Source organism: Cibotium barometz, chromosome 18, assembly GCF_041138505.1.
Source record: "Cibotium barometz isolate CiBa-2024 chromosome 18, ASM4113850v1, whole genome shotgun sequence".
NCBI lineage: Eukaryota > Viridiplantae > Streptophyta > Polypodiopsida > Cyatheales > Cibotiaceae > Cibotium > Cibotium barometz.
In genome coordinates this window covers 39,903,246-39,917,642 of record NC_141063.1, presented here as the reverse complement: position 1 = coordinate 39,917,642, position 14,397 = coordinate 39,903,246, and the positions used below count along the sequence as shown (strand labels likewise).

Sequence of the window (14,397 nt, the reverse complement as noted above, 5' to 3'; positions counted from 1 at the left end):
TGAAAAGCGGGTATCATCAGATACGCATTAGACCCGAGGATGTGCATAAGACAGCATTCCGAACCACGTTTGGGTTGTATGAGTTCTTGGTTGTGCCCTTTGGTTTAACGAATGCGCCTGCCACATTTCACAGAATGATAAACAGGATTTTCAGGCCTCATAGAGAGTTTGTGGGCACATTCTTTGATGATATGATTGTGCATTCACAAACTGAGGAAGAGCATAGAAGGCATTTGGCCATTGTGTTTGCAGAACTCAGAAACCATAGGTTGGTGGTTAATGGCAAGAAGAGTGAGTTCTTTTTGCAGGAGATACATTTCTTGGGGCACATTGTGTCTGCGCGCATGGAGTCCGTATGGATCCAGCAAAGGTGGAAGCAATACTTAATTGGCCAGCTTTGAGGACCGTGCATGATGTACGCAGCTTTCTAGGATTGTGTTCCTATTACAGGCGTTACATACGGCACTTTGCTGAAATTGCTTCGCCTCTTCATGCTTTGATGAAGAAAGCAACTCCGTTTAGATGGGCTGATCGGGAAATTACAGCATTCAAAAAGCTCAAAGAAAAGCTTACTTCGGACCCAATATTGGTGTTACCGGACCTCCGAAGGGCTTTTGTTGTCCAGTGTGATGCATGTGGAAGTAGCATTGGTGCAGATCTCATGCAAGAGGGACATGTCATAGCCTATGAGAGTAGAGTTTTGCAAGATGCCGAGAAGCATTTACAGGTTTATGAGAAAGAGATGTTGGCTGTAATTCACGCTCTTTCTACATGGAAACACTACTTGCTTGGGGCTGATTTTACTGTACAGACAGATCATCAAACCTTGCGTTACTTCCTCACGCAGACTAAGCTTTCAGAGAAGCATATGCGTTGGGCAAACTTTTTGTCAATGTTTCACTTCCAGATTGTGCATGTGGAAGGCAAAAAGAATGTAGTGGCAGATGCTTTGTCACGCAAGCCACAGGTCTCTGCAGTTTCACTTGCTTATCATCATGAGCTTGATGAAATGAAAGAGCAGTATGTCCATGATGAGGATTTTGAAAGGTTGTATGATCAGATGTCTGAGGGTCAACGGCATGAGCACTATACTCTCAGAGATGGGTTTTTATTGATGCATGGCAGACTGTGTGTTACCAGGCCATTGCGACTCAAGGTTATGATTGAAAGTCATGCTCCACCGTATGCAGGTCATAGAGGTATTGACGCCACGGTCAAAGCAGTGGAGACTTTCTTTTATTGGCCAACCTTGAGAAGAGATGTTGATGCCTTTGTGAGGCAATGCATCGTATGTCAGAAGGTAAAGTTTGACCGTCAGAAGACACCATGTCACCAATTGGCCGACCATTTGGTCCATCTCCAGTTTTTGCGTCTCGTTCACTTGAGGCCAGGCCGGTGTCTCATGTGAAGAGGCCAGTATTTTTGCTGACATGGACGGGAGCCAGACTGGTGCCACCCGTGTGTTAGCAGGATGGTGTTATATGGACGGGAGCCAGACCAGTGCCACCCGTGTATGACCGGGACTGTGTTCGATCCATGGGACTGTCATGCCATGGAAGAGCCAGTATTCGTGCCGTGTTTTACCTATGGGACTGTCACACCATAGGGAAACTCGTGCCTGGAACTGTGTCTTACCTATGGGACTGTCACTCCATAGGAAGACCAGGTTTTTATGTTTTTATGTCGTGCCAGTTTTGTGCCGACAGATATTTTGTACGTGTTCCATGAACAGGAGATATGTCCATGTTACTTTTTGCACATGCACACATATTTTGCATGTTTGAAACTGTTTTCGCATGACATGTATTTGTGTGTTTGCCTGCTTGACGTGTTACTTACTGAGCGGGGACGCCTGCCAGTGAGTCGTGAAGTTTGCCCTGTATTCTGACAAGTTTCAGTGCATGTGAACAGGTGGTAAGTATATGGTACATGTTGTTTTAATGTTTTATAATTCTAACCCTTTGATTTATAAGGTTAGGGGTTCACACTTATTTAAAAGTGGGCACCCACTTTGGGGCCAAGGTGGGGAGCCCCACTTTTAAGTGAGTGTGGGGGTGGGCATGGTCACCTACCCCCACATGCATGCGTGGGTATCACCTAAGTTAACTCCACCATTATTTTATTAATAAAGACTCCCACCTTCAAGCGTGTATACGCATCGCATCTATCTGGCGGGGTAAAATTCATCAACCGGCGCTGGCTGCTCTTTCTGCTGGCGACTAGCTTGCTGCAGGCGGCTCCTATATTCTGCACGAACCTGTCCCCAGGCGGCTGGCTGCGAACTGCACAGCAGGTGGCCACCATCTATCTCCTTACTGCTGCGCTTGCCCCTCAACAGGCGGCTGAACACTGCTGCTGGTGGCTGCGTTGAAACCTGCAGGGGACTGCCTATACTGCTGCTGGCTGCGCCTACCTTCCCTGCAGGCGCCTACACCACCTCCTCCTCGAAACCAGGTGGCTGTGTTGCTCCAACTACAGCAAACAGCTGCGCATACTACACCTCCTCTCCTGCAGGCAGTTGTGCTCACTCAACAAGATGGTTGCTCCCTCTGTCCAGCAGGCTGCAAGTGGCTGTGTGCCTCCATCTCCTCCATCAGGCTGCCTTTCACCCACTGCAGTCAGCAAGGCATTTCTCTCCTAAGGCGGCTACTCCAACTTCTTTTTGGGCAAGAGGTTGTGTCTTCTTTCATAGGCGGTTGCTCTCTCTTCTTCAGGAGGCTATATCTTTCTACAGGCCACTACTCCCCTCGACGTGCTGTTGCTTCTTGGTGTTCGTCACTAGGAACTGCACACATGGGTATTGGTTTCCTATCAACCATCTACAAGTAAGTGATTTTCAGATTTGAGTAAAGCATTTAATGTTTAAATCTCATAAGGAATTCATCCCTCTACGGCCACACCCGTTCGGTGCCGGGTTGTCCAAGCTGTATTGGCGAACCTCGGTCCAAAGGTGCTGAGATCGGGAGAGCCAGGCGTTAGTACGAGAGCGCCTGTTTGTGCGTGGTCTCGGAACACCAGTGAGGCGCTCTCCGCGGAGTCCAGTGAAAGCACAGGACCGTAGCGATTGGGCCACACTAGTGGTCGTTCTGCTTCGAGCTTCTACATCGAAATTCGAGCCTACTTGTTTGGTACTGTTTTCATATGTACATGGACATTATCTGGTTCTCAGAACCCATAGCATTGTATTCATTAAATACTCCCAATAAATATATCATATATTGAGGGGGGGGTCGGCCCGTTCCGGCCCCAGTGCTGGTGTCCATCTTTCCATTTCTGTTCATTTAAATTCAAGTTGTTTTAAAGTTGTCCATTTCAAATTTGTGGTTTTAAAGTTGTGCTATTAAGCGTGTGGGTGTCCAACGGAGTCTTTCCCACTTGACGGGATCGGTTTCACACCAGGGTTATTACAGCCCTTACCTATTCCGGATAGACCTTGGGAGAGCATTGCCATGGATTTTGTATTTGATCTTCCACGGACACAAACGGGAAATGATGGCATCTGGACTATCATATGCAAGTTCAGTAAGCAGGCTCATTTCATTCCCGTGCGTAAGACGATCAAAGTGGATCATATGGTGAAGTTGTTCATGGCGAACATCTTCAAGTATCATGGCTTGCCTACGTCTATCATTAGTGACCGTGATCCACGGATGACGAGTTTGTTTTGGAGAGGGTTGTTTGACAACATGGATACAACTCTCAAGTTTTCATCGTCATTTCATCCACAGACAGATGGTCAGTCAGAATAGGCTAACTCTACAGTATTGGATCTTCTCAAGTGTTATGTGTCAAAGCACAAGCAACAATGGGAAAAATATCTTCCTTTGGTGGAGTTTGCATATAACAACACTGTACATAGCTCGACAGGCAAGGCGCCTTTTGAGATTGTAGAAGGAGGGAAGAAGGTACCACCCATTTTGCATACAAAGGATAAGATCTTTAAGGCTGATCACCGTCACTATCTTGTGAAGTTCAAGAACTATTCATCGATGGATGCGAAGTGGATGGAGGAATGTGACTTAACAGATTCACCTCAGGTTTTGGAGCTTTATCTCGATGCCTTTGAGTTAGAGCCGACTCTTGTTGTGGCTCATTCAGGTTCAACAGAGCATGGGTTTGGAGCATTACCTGATGCTCAAGAGGGGGGGTAGCACCTCCACTCCCTTGATACAGACAGAATCATATGACATCTAGAGGTCGCTTGGTGCAGTTTTTATCTCACCCGAAAGTACTGATGGTTAACAGTACATCTCTTTATGGGACTTCTATGATATATGTGTACTAGTCACATGAGATTTTTGTGGATATGTATGGTTCACAGTGGTATACAACTTGGACTATTACTATGCCATTGGTTTGCAGTGAATGTTGATACATGTGTATGGCTTAGAGAGATTGGAACGCTGATCTTGCCATATTGTATATTTCACTTTGGATATTTTGATGCATCACCAGAATGCAATCGAGGACACTTGCCATTTTTCAAGAGGGGGGTATGTCATGGCCCTGTGAAAATGGAACAGCACAAGTGTGGGCATGGTGGTTGCAGAGTCAAAATATTGAATGATTCACATGGGGGGTGCCCGGACAGAGTTAAAGATGTGTGGACATCCCTAGGTGTGAAGGGGGGAACTAGAACATTAAACTTTTAATGTTTATTAAAGTTGCCCCTAGGCCTTAGTGGCCCTAGGAAACTTTTAAAGTTTGGGGGGCCCTAGGATTTTTATGGGGAGGAGGCCACTCCACTTTTGGAGTGAGTGCTTCTCTCTCCTCCCCCTCTCTCTAGCTTTTGGGGAAGAGAGTCGTGGAGGCTTGTGGGTGTACATGCGTGGAAAAGCTGAGAAGGAGGCGGCGGCAAGCTGAAGACTGTTTTGCTGGTGTTTTCTCTGTGCAAACCAGCCGTACAGCCTTGTACGGACAGGCTGCAGGTTTCCTCTTGGTCCACGCTACACTGAGGAACTGCTGCGGGTCTCTCTCCCTACTGGACAGGCTGCGCACAGACTCTGTACACTCTGTGCAGACAAGTACACAGCAAGTACAACACTGTATGACTGTCGTACAGTGTACGGACAATCAGGTACAGCAAGTACTGCTGCAGGCGACGTTGGACAAGTGCTGGACAGATCTGGCTGCGCAGATTCAGGCGAGCACAGGTGCAGACAGCAGGCGGCGTGTGCAAGTACAACTCCTGGCACGTATCTCGAGGTGATACAGACGGGTACGGGGCTGTTTTTCAGATCTGTACTTTCAAAGACAGCATAGAAGTGAACACAAGGAGGAGGGTACAGACAAGTACGTGCATGCAAGTGAAGCAGGGTTGTGGAAACAAGTGCCTGCAAGTACAAATTGGTACCGTTGCTTCCTCTAGTGCTGATTCACGAGCTGATTTTGGTAAGCTCCTCATCTGTTCATCTATCTCTCTTTCCACTGCTTGAGGTCTGTTTGCAGATATGAGTTATCTGGCCCCTTGTGAGAGGAGGGGTATGGCAGATTGACAAGGGTTGAGACAGAGTTTGGACAGTACATGTATGTATGAGCTGAGATGTTGTATCATGCACTTGAGTTATGCCAGATGTATGCTCATGGATGCCTGCTTAGTGGTCTTGGCTGATCAGAGGGAGGCACAGTGTGTTATTTAGAGACACAGATCTGTGTGCATAGATCCTCTGTGCTAAGAAGGATTGTGGGCCGTCATATTGGACATACAGGTGTAATCTCTTGGCTGATTTTTGTTGTACTCAGCCATTCATATTTTTGGAATTGAATACAGAAATACCGCAAGGGACGCCAAGCTTTGGGGCCAACAGCTGTCGCCTTGTTTTCACATTTGGGCATTCTAGCTCCAATCTGTTTTGTTTTCATATCTAGACTACAAGTGGACGGGTGACTGCTAGTCTACCGCACTCTGGTTTCTATCAGAGGCCGGTTCCACACCCTCTTTCACAGTGGTCCAACACATATTGAACTGACAAAGCTTCCGGTTTTTCCCCTTTTGCAATCTTATGTACTGCAGCAACACAAGCCAAGCTTGCAGCGACCCAACAACTTCCACATGTGCCTTGGTTAAAAACAGGCTGCGGAAAATCATCTTGTCCCCTCCAATCTACCACTTGATGATGTGGTAATGGCGGATCAACTGAAGTGCCTTTGGTACCATATGAAGTTTTGCCCGAAGAGAGAAGTCGTTTTTTTTTTAAAAATTGGCCAATTCTCTTTCCTCAGTTTCAATCCTTTGCAATTCTTCATGACCTAGTAGAGCACAAAAGTTATCCAAACATTAGAAGCACTTTGCTTGCTCGTATTGAAGCCCATAAAAACGGCACATTAGGTTATCAAATGCACCACAAAATTCCGGAAGACAATTAAGCCTAGGTGTCAGACAACCACATGTACATGTACGCTTTGTATGCAGAAAAATAATGTAGTAAAAATGTGCTAACAACTTCTTGAAACCTTACTGTCTCATCTGTATGTGTTGATCCTTGAAGACGAAGCTTTCCAGAAGTAGAGGGAGCAAATGCATTAACCCCACCTCTAGAAATATTTTTTCTTTGCCAATAAGCTGATCCTGGTTTGTTGCCAAGCTGACCTTGATAGACCTGGTGATTAGAGTGTGTGTGTGTGTGTATGTAAGGGAGAGGGATAGAGGCAGTCTGGCAGAGTTGAATTGAAGAAATGTTGAATACCTTTGGAGATAAATGGTTTGACAGCAAAGCATTTGTTCGTCGTAATATGAACTGTGTTTTTGCGTTGCAAGAGAACAAGCAGTCAACAACCTGTTTCTCTCAAAAAGTAAAAGCTTTTCAATCGAAGTGCAGCACACATGCTACCGAGTTAACTTTTTCGCTAAGCTCAACAGATCGCTCTGCCCCCTTGACCCTGTCCATTTCACTTGCACTTGGTTCACGCCCATTGAGAATCGGAGCCTGTATAAAACTCAAAGTGAGCTGATCTCCTTGCTAATGCTTGAACATAATGAGCGTACAAGTTGGGTGTGCCAATGGCCATGTTTAAGTAACAACCTCGAAGTATTGTCGAAATGTAGCTGCATCGCCAAGAATCCCTGGATTTGTAAAATTGACCATTGCAAAAAATTCTTCCTTATCATTCTGTACACAGTTTATAGTTAGTGTACATGTACTGATTCAATCTCCTTGAGAAGATAAAAGCCAAAATTCACCTGCATGGGTGTACCAGATAACAGCACACGTCTTTGACATTGAAGACCCGCTAAAGCCTGCTTCAAAAGTTGCAATAAGATACCAGCAGGGGATTGTAGGGTGATTAAGAAAGTCTACACTTAATTTTGAGAAAACTTTGGTAAGTTATACTGAACATAATAAATCTGATACTTTGTTGGTGCATGTCTGATCGTTCTTCAGTCTGTGAGCTTCATCAAATACAAGCAAATCGCAACTGCCTGCCTGCTGCAGCTTCTTTGCATGCATTCTGAAAGTTTCATATGATAAAATTAACACGTGCATAGACAATATTAGACAGATTTGAATGTTTTTTTACCAAGCAAGTAAATTGCAGCCGGTATTGCAGTTTCCTTCTCAATATGACACTAATAGGTAAGTCAACAAATTACTGAAAAAGCACACAAAATTTCGGCTAGTTGCATAGAAACTGTGTAAAGCTAAAAATTTTCATGTCATTGTCAAAAACGAAAACTCTTACTTTCTCAAGTTCAAGCTAGTATCATCAGCCTTTATGGAAACCCTTCCAAGCCTGCAAGTATTATGCGAAGAGTTTCTAGACCCGGATGACATGTGGCAAAGTCAAATTGTCTTTTGAAGACATGTATGGAACCAGATGGCAATGCTATGTTGAAGCTACTTTTTTTGGAGGAAAAAACACAAGCAAACAGAGCTGATTATATTACTAGAAATCCCAATACATACGTGTGCTTACAGCACCAAGAGATACAAGTGCGCCCAACCACACTAGAAAGGGCTGATGCCCAACAAGTTATGTACAATCAAAGGGGGTAGATCGGGCCATCGTGGAGTCATGTATTCCCAATGGGCCAGACGTCATTGTAAAGAAGATCTGCTGCTCACTCGAGGTGCGCAAGAAGCCAGCCACCCATGATTATTGCAACACAAAAGAATTGAAAAAAGAGCCGGCCTCTGATAGAAACCAGAGTGCGCTAGACTAGCAATCACCCGTCCACTTGTACTCTGGATATGAAAACAAAACAGATTGGAGCTAGAATGCCCAAATCTGAAAACAAGGCGACACCTGTTGGCCCCAAAGCTTGGCGCCCCTTGCGGTATTTCTTTATTCAATTCCAAAAATATGAATGGCTGAGTACAACAAAAATCAGCCAAGAGATTACACCTGTATGTCCAATCTGACGGCCCACAATCCTTCTTAGCACAGAGGATCTATGCACACAGATCTGTGTCTCCAAATAACACACTGTGCCTCCCTCTGATCAGCCAAGACCACTAAGCAGGGCAGCCATGAGCATACATCTGGCATAACTCAAGTGCATGATACAACATCTCAGCTCATACACACATGTACTGTCCAAACTCTGTCTCAACCCTTGTCAATCTGCCATACCCCTCCTCTCACAAGGGGCCAAATAACTCATATCTGCAACAGACATCAAGCAGTGGAAAGAGAGATAGATGAACAGATGAGGAGCTTACCAAAATCAGCTCGTGAATCAGCACTGGAGGAAGCAACGGTACCAATCTGTACTTGCAGGCACTTGTTTCCACAACCCTGCTTCACTTCCATGCACGTACTTGTCTGTACCCTCCTCCTTGTGTTCACTTCTATGCTGTCTTTGAAAGTACAGATCTGAAAAACAGCCCCGTACCCGTCTGTACCACCTCGGGATACGTGCCAGCAGTTGTACTTGCACACGCCGCCTGCTGTCTACACCTGTGCTCGCCTGAATCTGCGCAGCCAGATCTGTCCAGCACCTGTCCAACGCCGCCTGCAGCAGTACTTGCTGTACCTGACTGTCCGTACACTATACGGCAGTCGTACAGTGTTGTACGTGCTGTGTACTCGTCTGCACAGCCTGTACAATCTCTGTGCGCAGCCTGTCCAGCAGCAGGGAGATAGACCCGCAACAGTTCCTGAGTGTAGCGTGGACCAAGAGGAAACCTGCAGCCTGTCCGTACAAGGCTGTACAGCTGGTTTGCACAGAGAAAACAGCAGCAAAACAGTCTTCAGCAGCCGCCTCCTCCTTCTCAGCTTTTCCACGCATGTACACCCACAAGCCTCCACAACTCTCTTTCCCAAAAGCTAGAGAGAGGGGGAGGAGAGAGAAGCACTCACTCCAAAAGTGGAGTGGCCTCCTCCCCATAAAAATCCTAGGGCCCCCCAAACTTTAAAAGTTCCCTAGGGCCACTAAGGCCTAGGGGCAACTTTAATAAACATTAAAAGTTTAATGTTCTAGTTCCCCCCTTCACACCTAGGGATGTCCACACATCTTTAACTCTGTCCGGGCACCCCCCATGTGAATCATTCAATATTCTGACTCTACAACCACCATGCCCACACTTGTGCTGTTCCATTTTCACACGGCCATGACATACCCCCCTCTTGAAAAATGGCAAGCGTCCTCGATTGCATTCTGGTGATGCATCAAAATATCCAAAGTGAAATATACAATATGGCAAGATCAGCGTCCCAATCTCTCTAAGCCATACACATGTATCAACATTCACTGCAAACCAATGGCATAGTAATAGTCCAAGTTGTATACCACTGTGAACCATACATAAACTTTACCTCGTACCTTCCTTTCTTTATGTGCCAGTATCTGCTCTGGAATCAAAACCTCATCAAGTTCCTCAACTTCCGGCTGAGCCTCATCTGATACATCCTCAGGCACATCCCCACGGAAAGGTCTAAAAAGACTCACGTGAAAAGCATTGTGAATCCTCCAGTGATCTGGTAACTTCAAACGATAGGTTACCTCACCAATCTTTTCCAAAACCTGAAAAGGCCCATAACATCGCATGCTCAACTTAGGGAATAAGCGCTCTTTACCCTTCATCTTCTTGAGTCTAGCCTTTTCAAAGCGCAAAAGAACCCAATCACCCAATGCAAACTGTAAATCACGTCTGTGACGGTCTGCGGCTTTCTTTTGCTTCTGCTGAGTTTTCTGGAGGGCCAACTTAACTCTCCGATAAGCTTCATCCAAGCTCTCCACATACTGATCAGTCTCAAAGATCTTATCCTTTGTATGCAAAATGGGTGGTACCTTCTTCCCTCCTTCTACAATCTCAAAAGGCGCCTTGCCTGTCGAGCTATGTACAGTGTTGTTATATGCAAACTCCACCAAAGGAAGATATTTTTCCCATTGTTGCTTGTGCTCTGACACATAACACTTGAGAAGATCCAATACTGTAGAGTTAGCCTCTTCTGACTGACCATCTGTCTGTGGATGAAATGACAATGAAAACTTGAGAGTTGTACCCATGTTGTCAAACAACCCTCTCCAAAACAAACTCGTCATCCGTGGATCACGGTCACTAATGATAGACGTAGGCAAGCCATGATACTTGAAGATGTTCGCCATGAACAACTTCACCATATGATCCACTTTGATCGTCTTACGCACGGGAATGAAATGAGCCTGCTTACTGAACTTGCATATGATAGTCCAGATGCCATCATTTCCCGTTTGTGTCCGTGGAAGATCAAATACAAAATCCATGGCAATGCTCTCCCAAGGTCTATCCGGAATAGGTAAAGGCTGTAATAACCCTGGTGTCTTCTGACGGTCAAACTTTACCTTCTGACATACGATGCATTGCCTCACAAAGGCATCAACATCTCTTCTCAAGGTAAGCCAATAAAAGAAAGTCTCCACTGCTTTGACCGTGGCGTCAATACCCCTATGACCAGCATACAGTGGAGCATGACTTTCAATCATAACCTTGAGTCGCAATGGCCTGGTAACACACAGTCTGCCATGCATCAATAAAAACCCATCTCTGAGAGTATAGTGCTCATGCCGCTGACCCTCAGACATCTGATCATACAACCTTTCAAAGTCCTCATCATGGGCATACTGCTCTTTCATTTCATCAAGCTCATGATGATAAGCAAGTGAAACTGCAGAGACCTGTGGCTTGCGTGACAAAGCATCTGCCACTACATTGTTTTTGCCTTCCACATGCACAATCTGGAAGTGAAACATTGACAAAAAGTTTGCCCAACGCATATGCTTCTCTGAAAGCTTAGTCTGCGTGAGGAAATAGCGCAAGGTCTGATGATCTATCTGTACAGTAAAATCAGCCCCAAGCAAGTAGTGTTTCCATGTAGAAAGAGCGTGAATTACAGCCAACATCTCTTTCTCATAAACCTGTAAATGCTTCTCGGCATCTTGCAAAACTCTACTCTCATAGGCTATGACATGTCCCTCTTGCATGAGATCTGCACCAATGCTACTTCCACATGCATCACACTGGACAACAAAAGCCTTTCGGAGGTCCGGTAACACCAATACTGGGTCCGAAGTAAGCTTTTCTTTGAGCTTTTTGAATGCTGTAATTTCCCGATCAGCCCATCTAAACGGAGTTGCCTTCTTCGTCAAAGCATGAAGAGGCGAAGCAATTTCAGCAAAGTGACGTATGTACCGCCTGTAATAGAAACACAATCCTAAAAAACTGCGTACATCATGCACGGTCCTCAAAGCTGGCCAATTAAGTATTGCTTCCACCTTGGCTGGATCCATACGGACTCCATGCGCACACACAATGTGCCCCAAGAAATGTATCTCCTGCAAAAAGAACTCACTCTTCTTGCCATTAACCACCAACCTATGGTTTCTGAGTTCTGCAAACACAATAGCCAAATGCCTTCTATGCTCTTCCTCAGTTTGTGAATGCACAATCATATCATCAAAGAATGTGCCCACAAACTCTCTATGAGGCCTCAAAATCCTGTTCATCATTCTGTTAAATGTGGCAGGCGCATTCGTTAAACCAAAGGACATAACCAAGAACTCATACAACCCAAACGTGGTTCGGAATGCTGTCTTATGCACATCCTCGGGTCTAATGCGTATCTGATGATGCCCGCTTTTCAAGTCAATACGACTAAAAACTGTGGAGCCCTGTAAGCGGTCCAAGATGTCATCGATCCTCGGTATGGGGAATCGATTCTTGATGGTATTCTTGTTCAGCGCCCTGTAATCAATACACATGCGCCAAGAACCATCCTTCTTCTGCACTAAGAGCACAGGTGAGCAAAAGGGTGATGAGCTAGGCTGTATCAACCCTTTATTCAAAAGCTCCAGCACCTGACTCATAATCTCTTCCTGTTGGGCTGCACTAACACGGTACGGCGGTCTATTCGGTGGAGTACTACCAGGAATCAGATCAATGGCATGATCTTCTGGCCTCTCAGGAGGAAGTTCTCCTGGCAATGACTCGGAAAAACAATCTTGAAACCCACATAAGAAATCAGTCCTGTCCTTATCTAACATAGACAAATTAGACTTAGACTCATTATCCTGTGCATCCTTTACATAAATCAAGTACGCGGAAAGATGCTTTTTCATTACTGATGAAATCGCCGAATTGGATACAATAGGAACAGATTCCCCTTTGAGTTTTACATCCAATACATGTTCTTTCCCTCTATGAGTCAGAGTGATTTTCCTATTGTAAGTATCCACCACCGCATAAACTCTGTGGCACCATGGCATCCCCAACAAAACATCACAGCCATCCAAAGGCATGATGAAGAACTCTTCGCTGTCCACATAACCCTGCAAATGAAGCCGAAGCTTCCCAATGATAAGAGTAACGAGTTCTGCATACCCTGGACAAGCCATATTAGCCTCATGTAACGGCCCCATCTCCTCTGCGCGAATCCCCAATCGGCCAGCCAAATCTGGTGAAATGAAGTTGGCTCTAGCACCTGTGTCAAAGAAGATCAAGGCATTCTGATCTCTCACTTTGCCCCATGCCCTGCACAACTCTGTGGCTTCACCACCTGGCTGTTCCCCCACAAGATCAGGAACTAAGCCTGCCAGAAGGTTTTTGTTTCTTTGGCTTGGGCTCTCCTTTATTATCAGAGTCCTTTTGGGACTTTCTTTTGGGACAATTGAATGACATATGCCCCTCTTCAGTACAGTAAAAACACTTTTGAGCATCTCTCAAAGCCTGTTTTTCCTCAGAAGTCCTCTTGGGCATTGGCAACTTCTTATACTTGTCTCTGAAGACCCTTTAGCATCACGAGAAGCATGCCCAAATTTTTCAACTTTCTTGCTCAATTTCTTACTGCCTTTAAACCCAGATGAACCTCCTGTGAGTAACGCATTAGCTGTCATAGCATTTTCAATCATCTGTGACATGTTCGTTACTCTTGTCTTTATACAATAATCTCGTACCTCTTTGGGCAGCCCACAACAATACTTCTCTACCTGCTCAGATAATGGCACCGCACGATAAGAAGTCACTGGGAGTAAAGCTTCCCAAAACTTCTTGTTATAATCCTCCAAACTATCACACTTTGAAGCATCCAACTTGTGCCATGCGGTCATAACATCCACCTCAAATGTAGATGTGAGCCATACGGAAGAGAAAACCTGTTTAAATTGGACCCATGTGGTGGGTGCTATGCCCTGCAAAAGAAGAGTAGACCACCACTGCAAAGCATTGCCCTTGAGAAAAGTGGCAGCTTTCCTCACCTTAGAGGACTCTGTGTAATTCCCACCAGAAAAAGCAGCATCAAACTGCTGTAAAAAGGTAAGTGCTTTCAATTTATCCTTGGCCCCACTGAATGTGTCAAACTTCACTGCAGCTCCCCCTTCCTTGTAATCCTTCGCCTTTCCCATAGGCGTTAGATTATCATATGGAAGTGGCTTCGCAAGATTGCTGCCCCCAACATTCATGCCCATCATTGGGTCAACATTTCCCATTCCCACACCAGCCATACCATACATTCCAGCCATGTTTCCAAACATTCCGTTATGTATACCTGCCTGCATACCACCAAACATATTGCCTTGCATCCCAGATTGCATGCCTCCAAACATATTTCCTTGCATACCGGACTGCATACCACCATACATATTCCCCTGCATGCCAGGCTGAAAATTGGCTCCAAAAGGCCCGTACATACCCATGCCTCCCTGAGGGTAACCCCCAGTCATAGATTGGAACACCGAGCCACCACCAAAATAACCTAGATGCATATTCTGCTGAGGAATAGGTGGCTGTCCATAGAAGGAACTCTGAGAGTTTGCAACATAAGCATGCTGCAATGGAACCTTGGAACCGGCCTCTGATAGAAACCAGAGTGCGGTAGACTAGCAGTCACCCGTCCACTTGTAGTCTAGATATGAAAACAAAACAGATTGGAGCTAGAATGCCCAAATCTGAAAACAAAGCGACACCTGTTGGCCCCAAAGCT

At 45.5% G+C, this 14,397-nt stretch overlaps 1 protein-coding gene across 1 annotated transcript; it reads right to left on the bottom strand.

Moving 5' to 3' along the window:
• Positions 1–6,454: 6,454 nt before the first annotated feature.
• LOC147629333 (protein CHROMATIN REMODELING 25-like) lies at positions 6,455–7,089 on the bottom strand. Its single transcript, XM_086812636.1, has 4 exons — positions 7,023–7,089; positions 6,831–6,926; positions 6,687–6,737; positions 6,455–6,568 (listed from the first exon to the last, which is right to left on the bottom strand). The coding sequence occupies exons 1-4, from the start codon at positions 7,083–7,085 to the stop codon at positions 6,455–6,457; spliced, it is 324 nt and encodes a 107-aa protein (XP_086668762.1). The 5' UTR covers positions 7,086–7,089.
• Between the last annotated feature and the right edge of the window lie 7,308 nt (positions 7,090–14,397).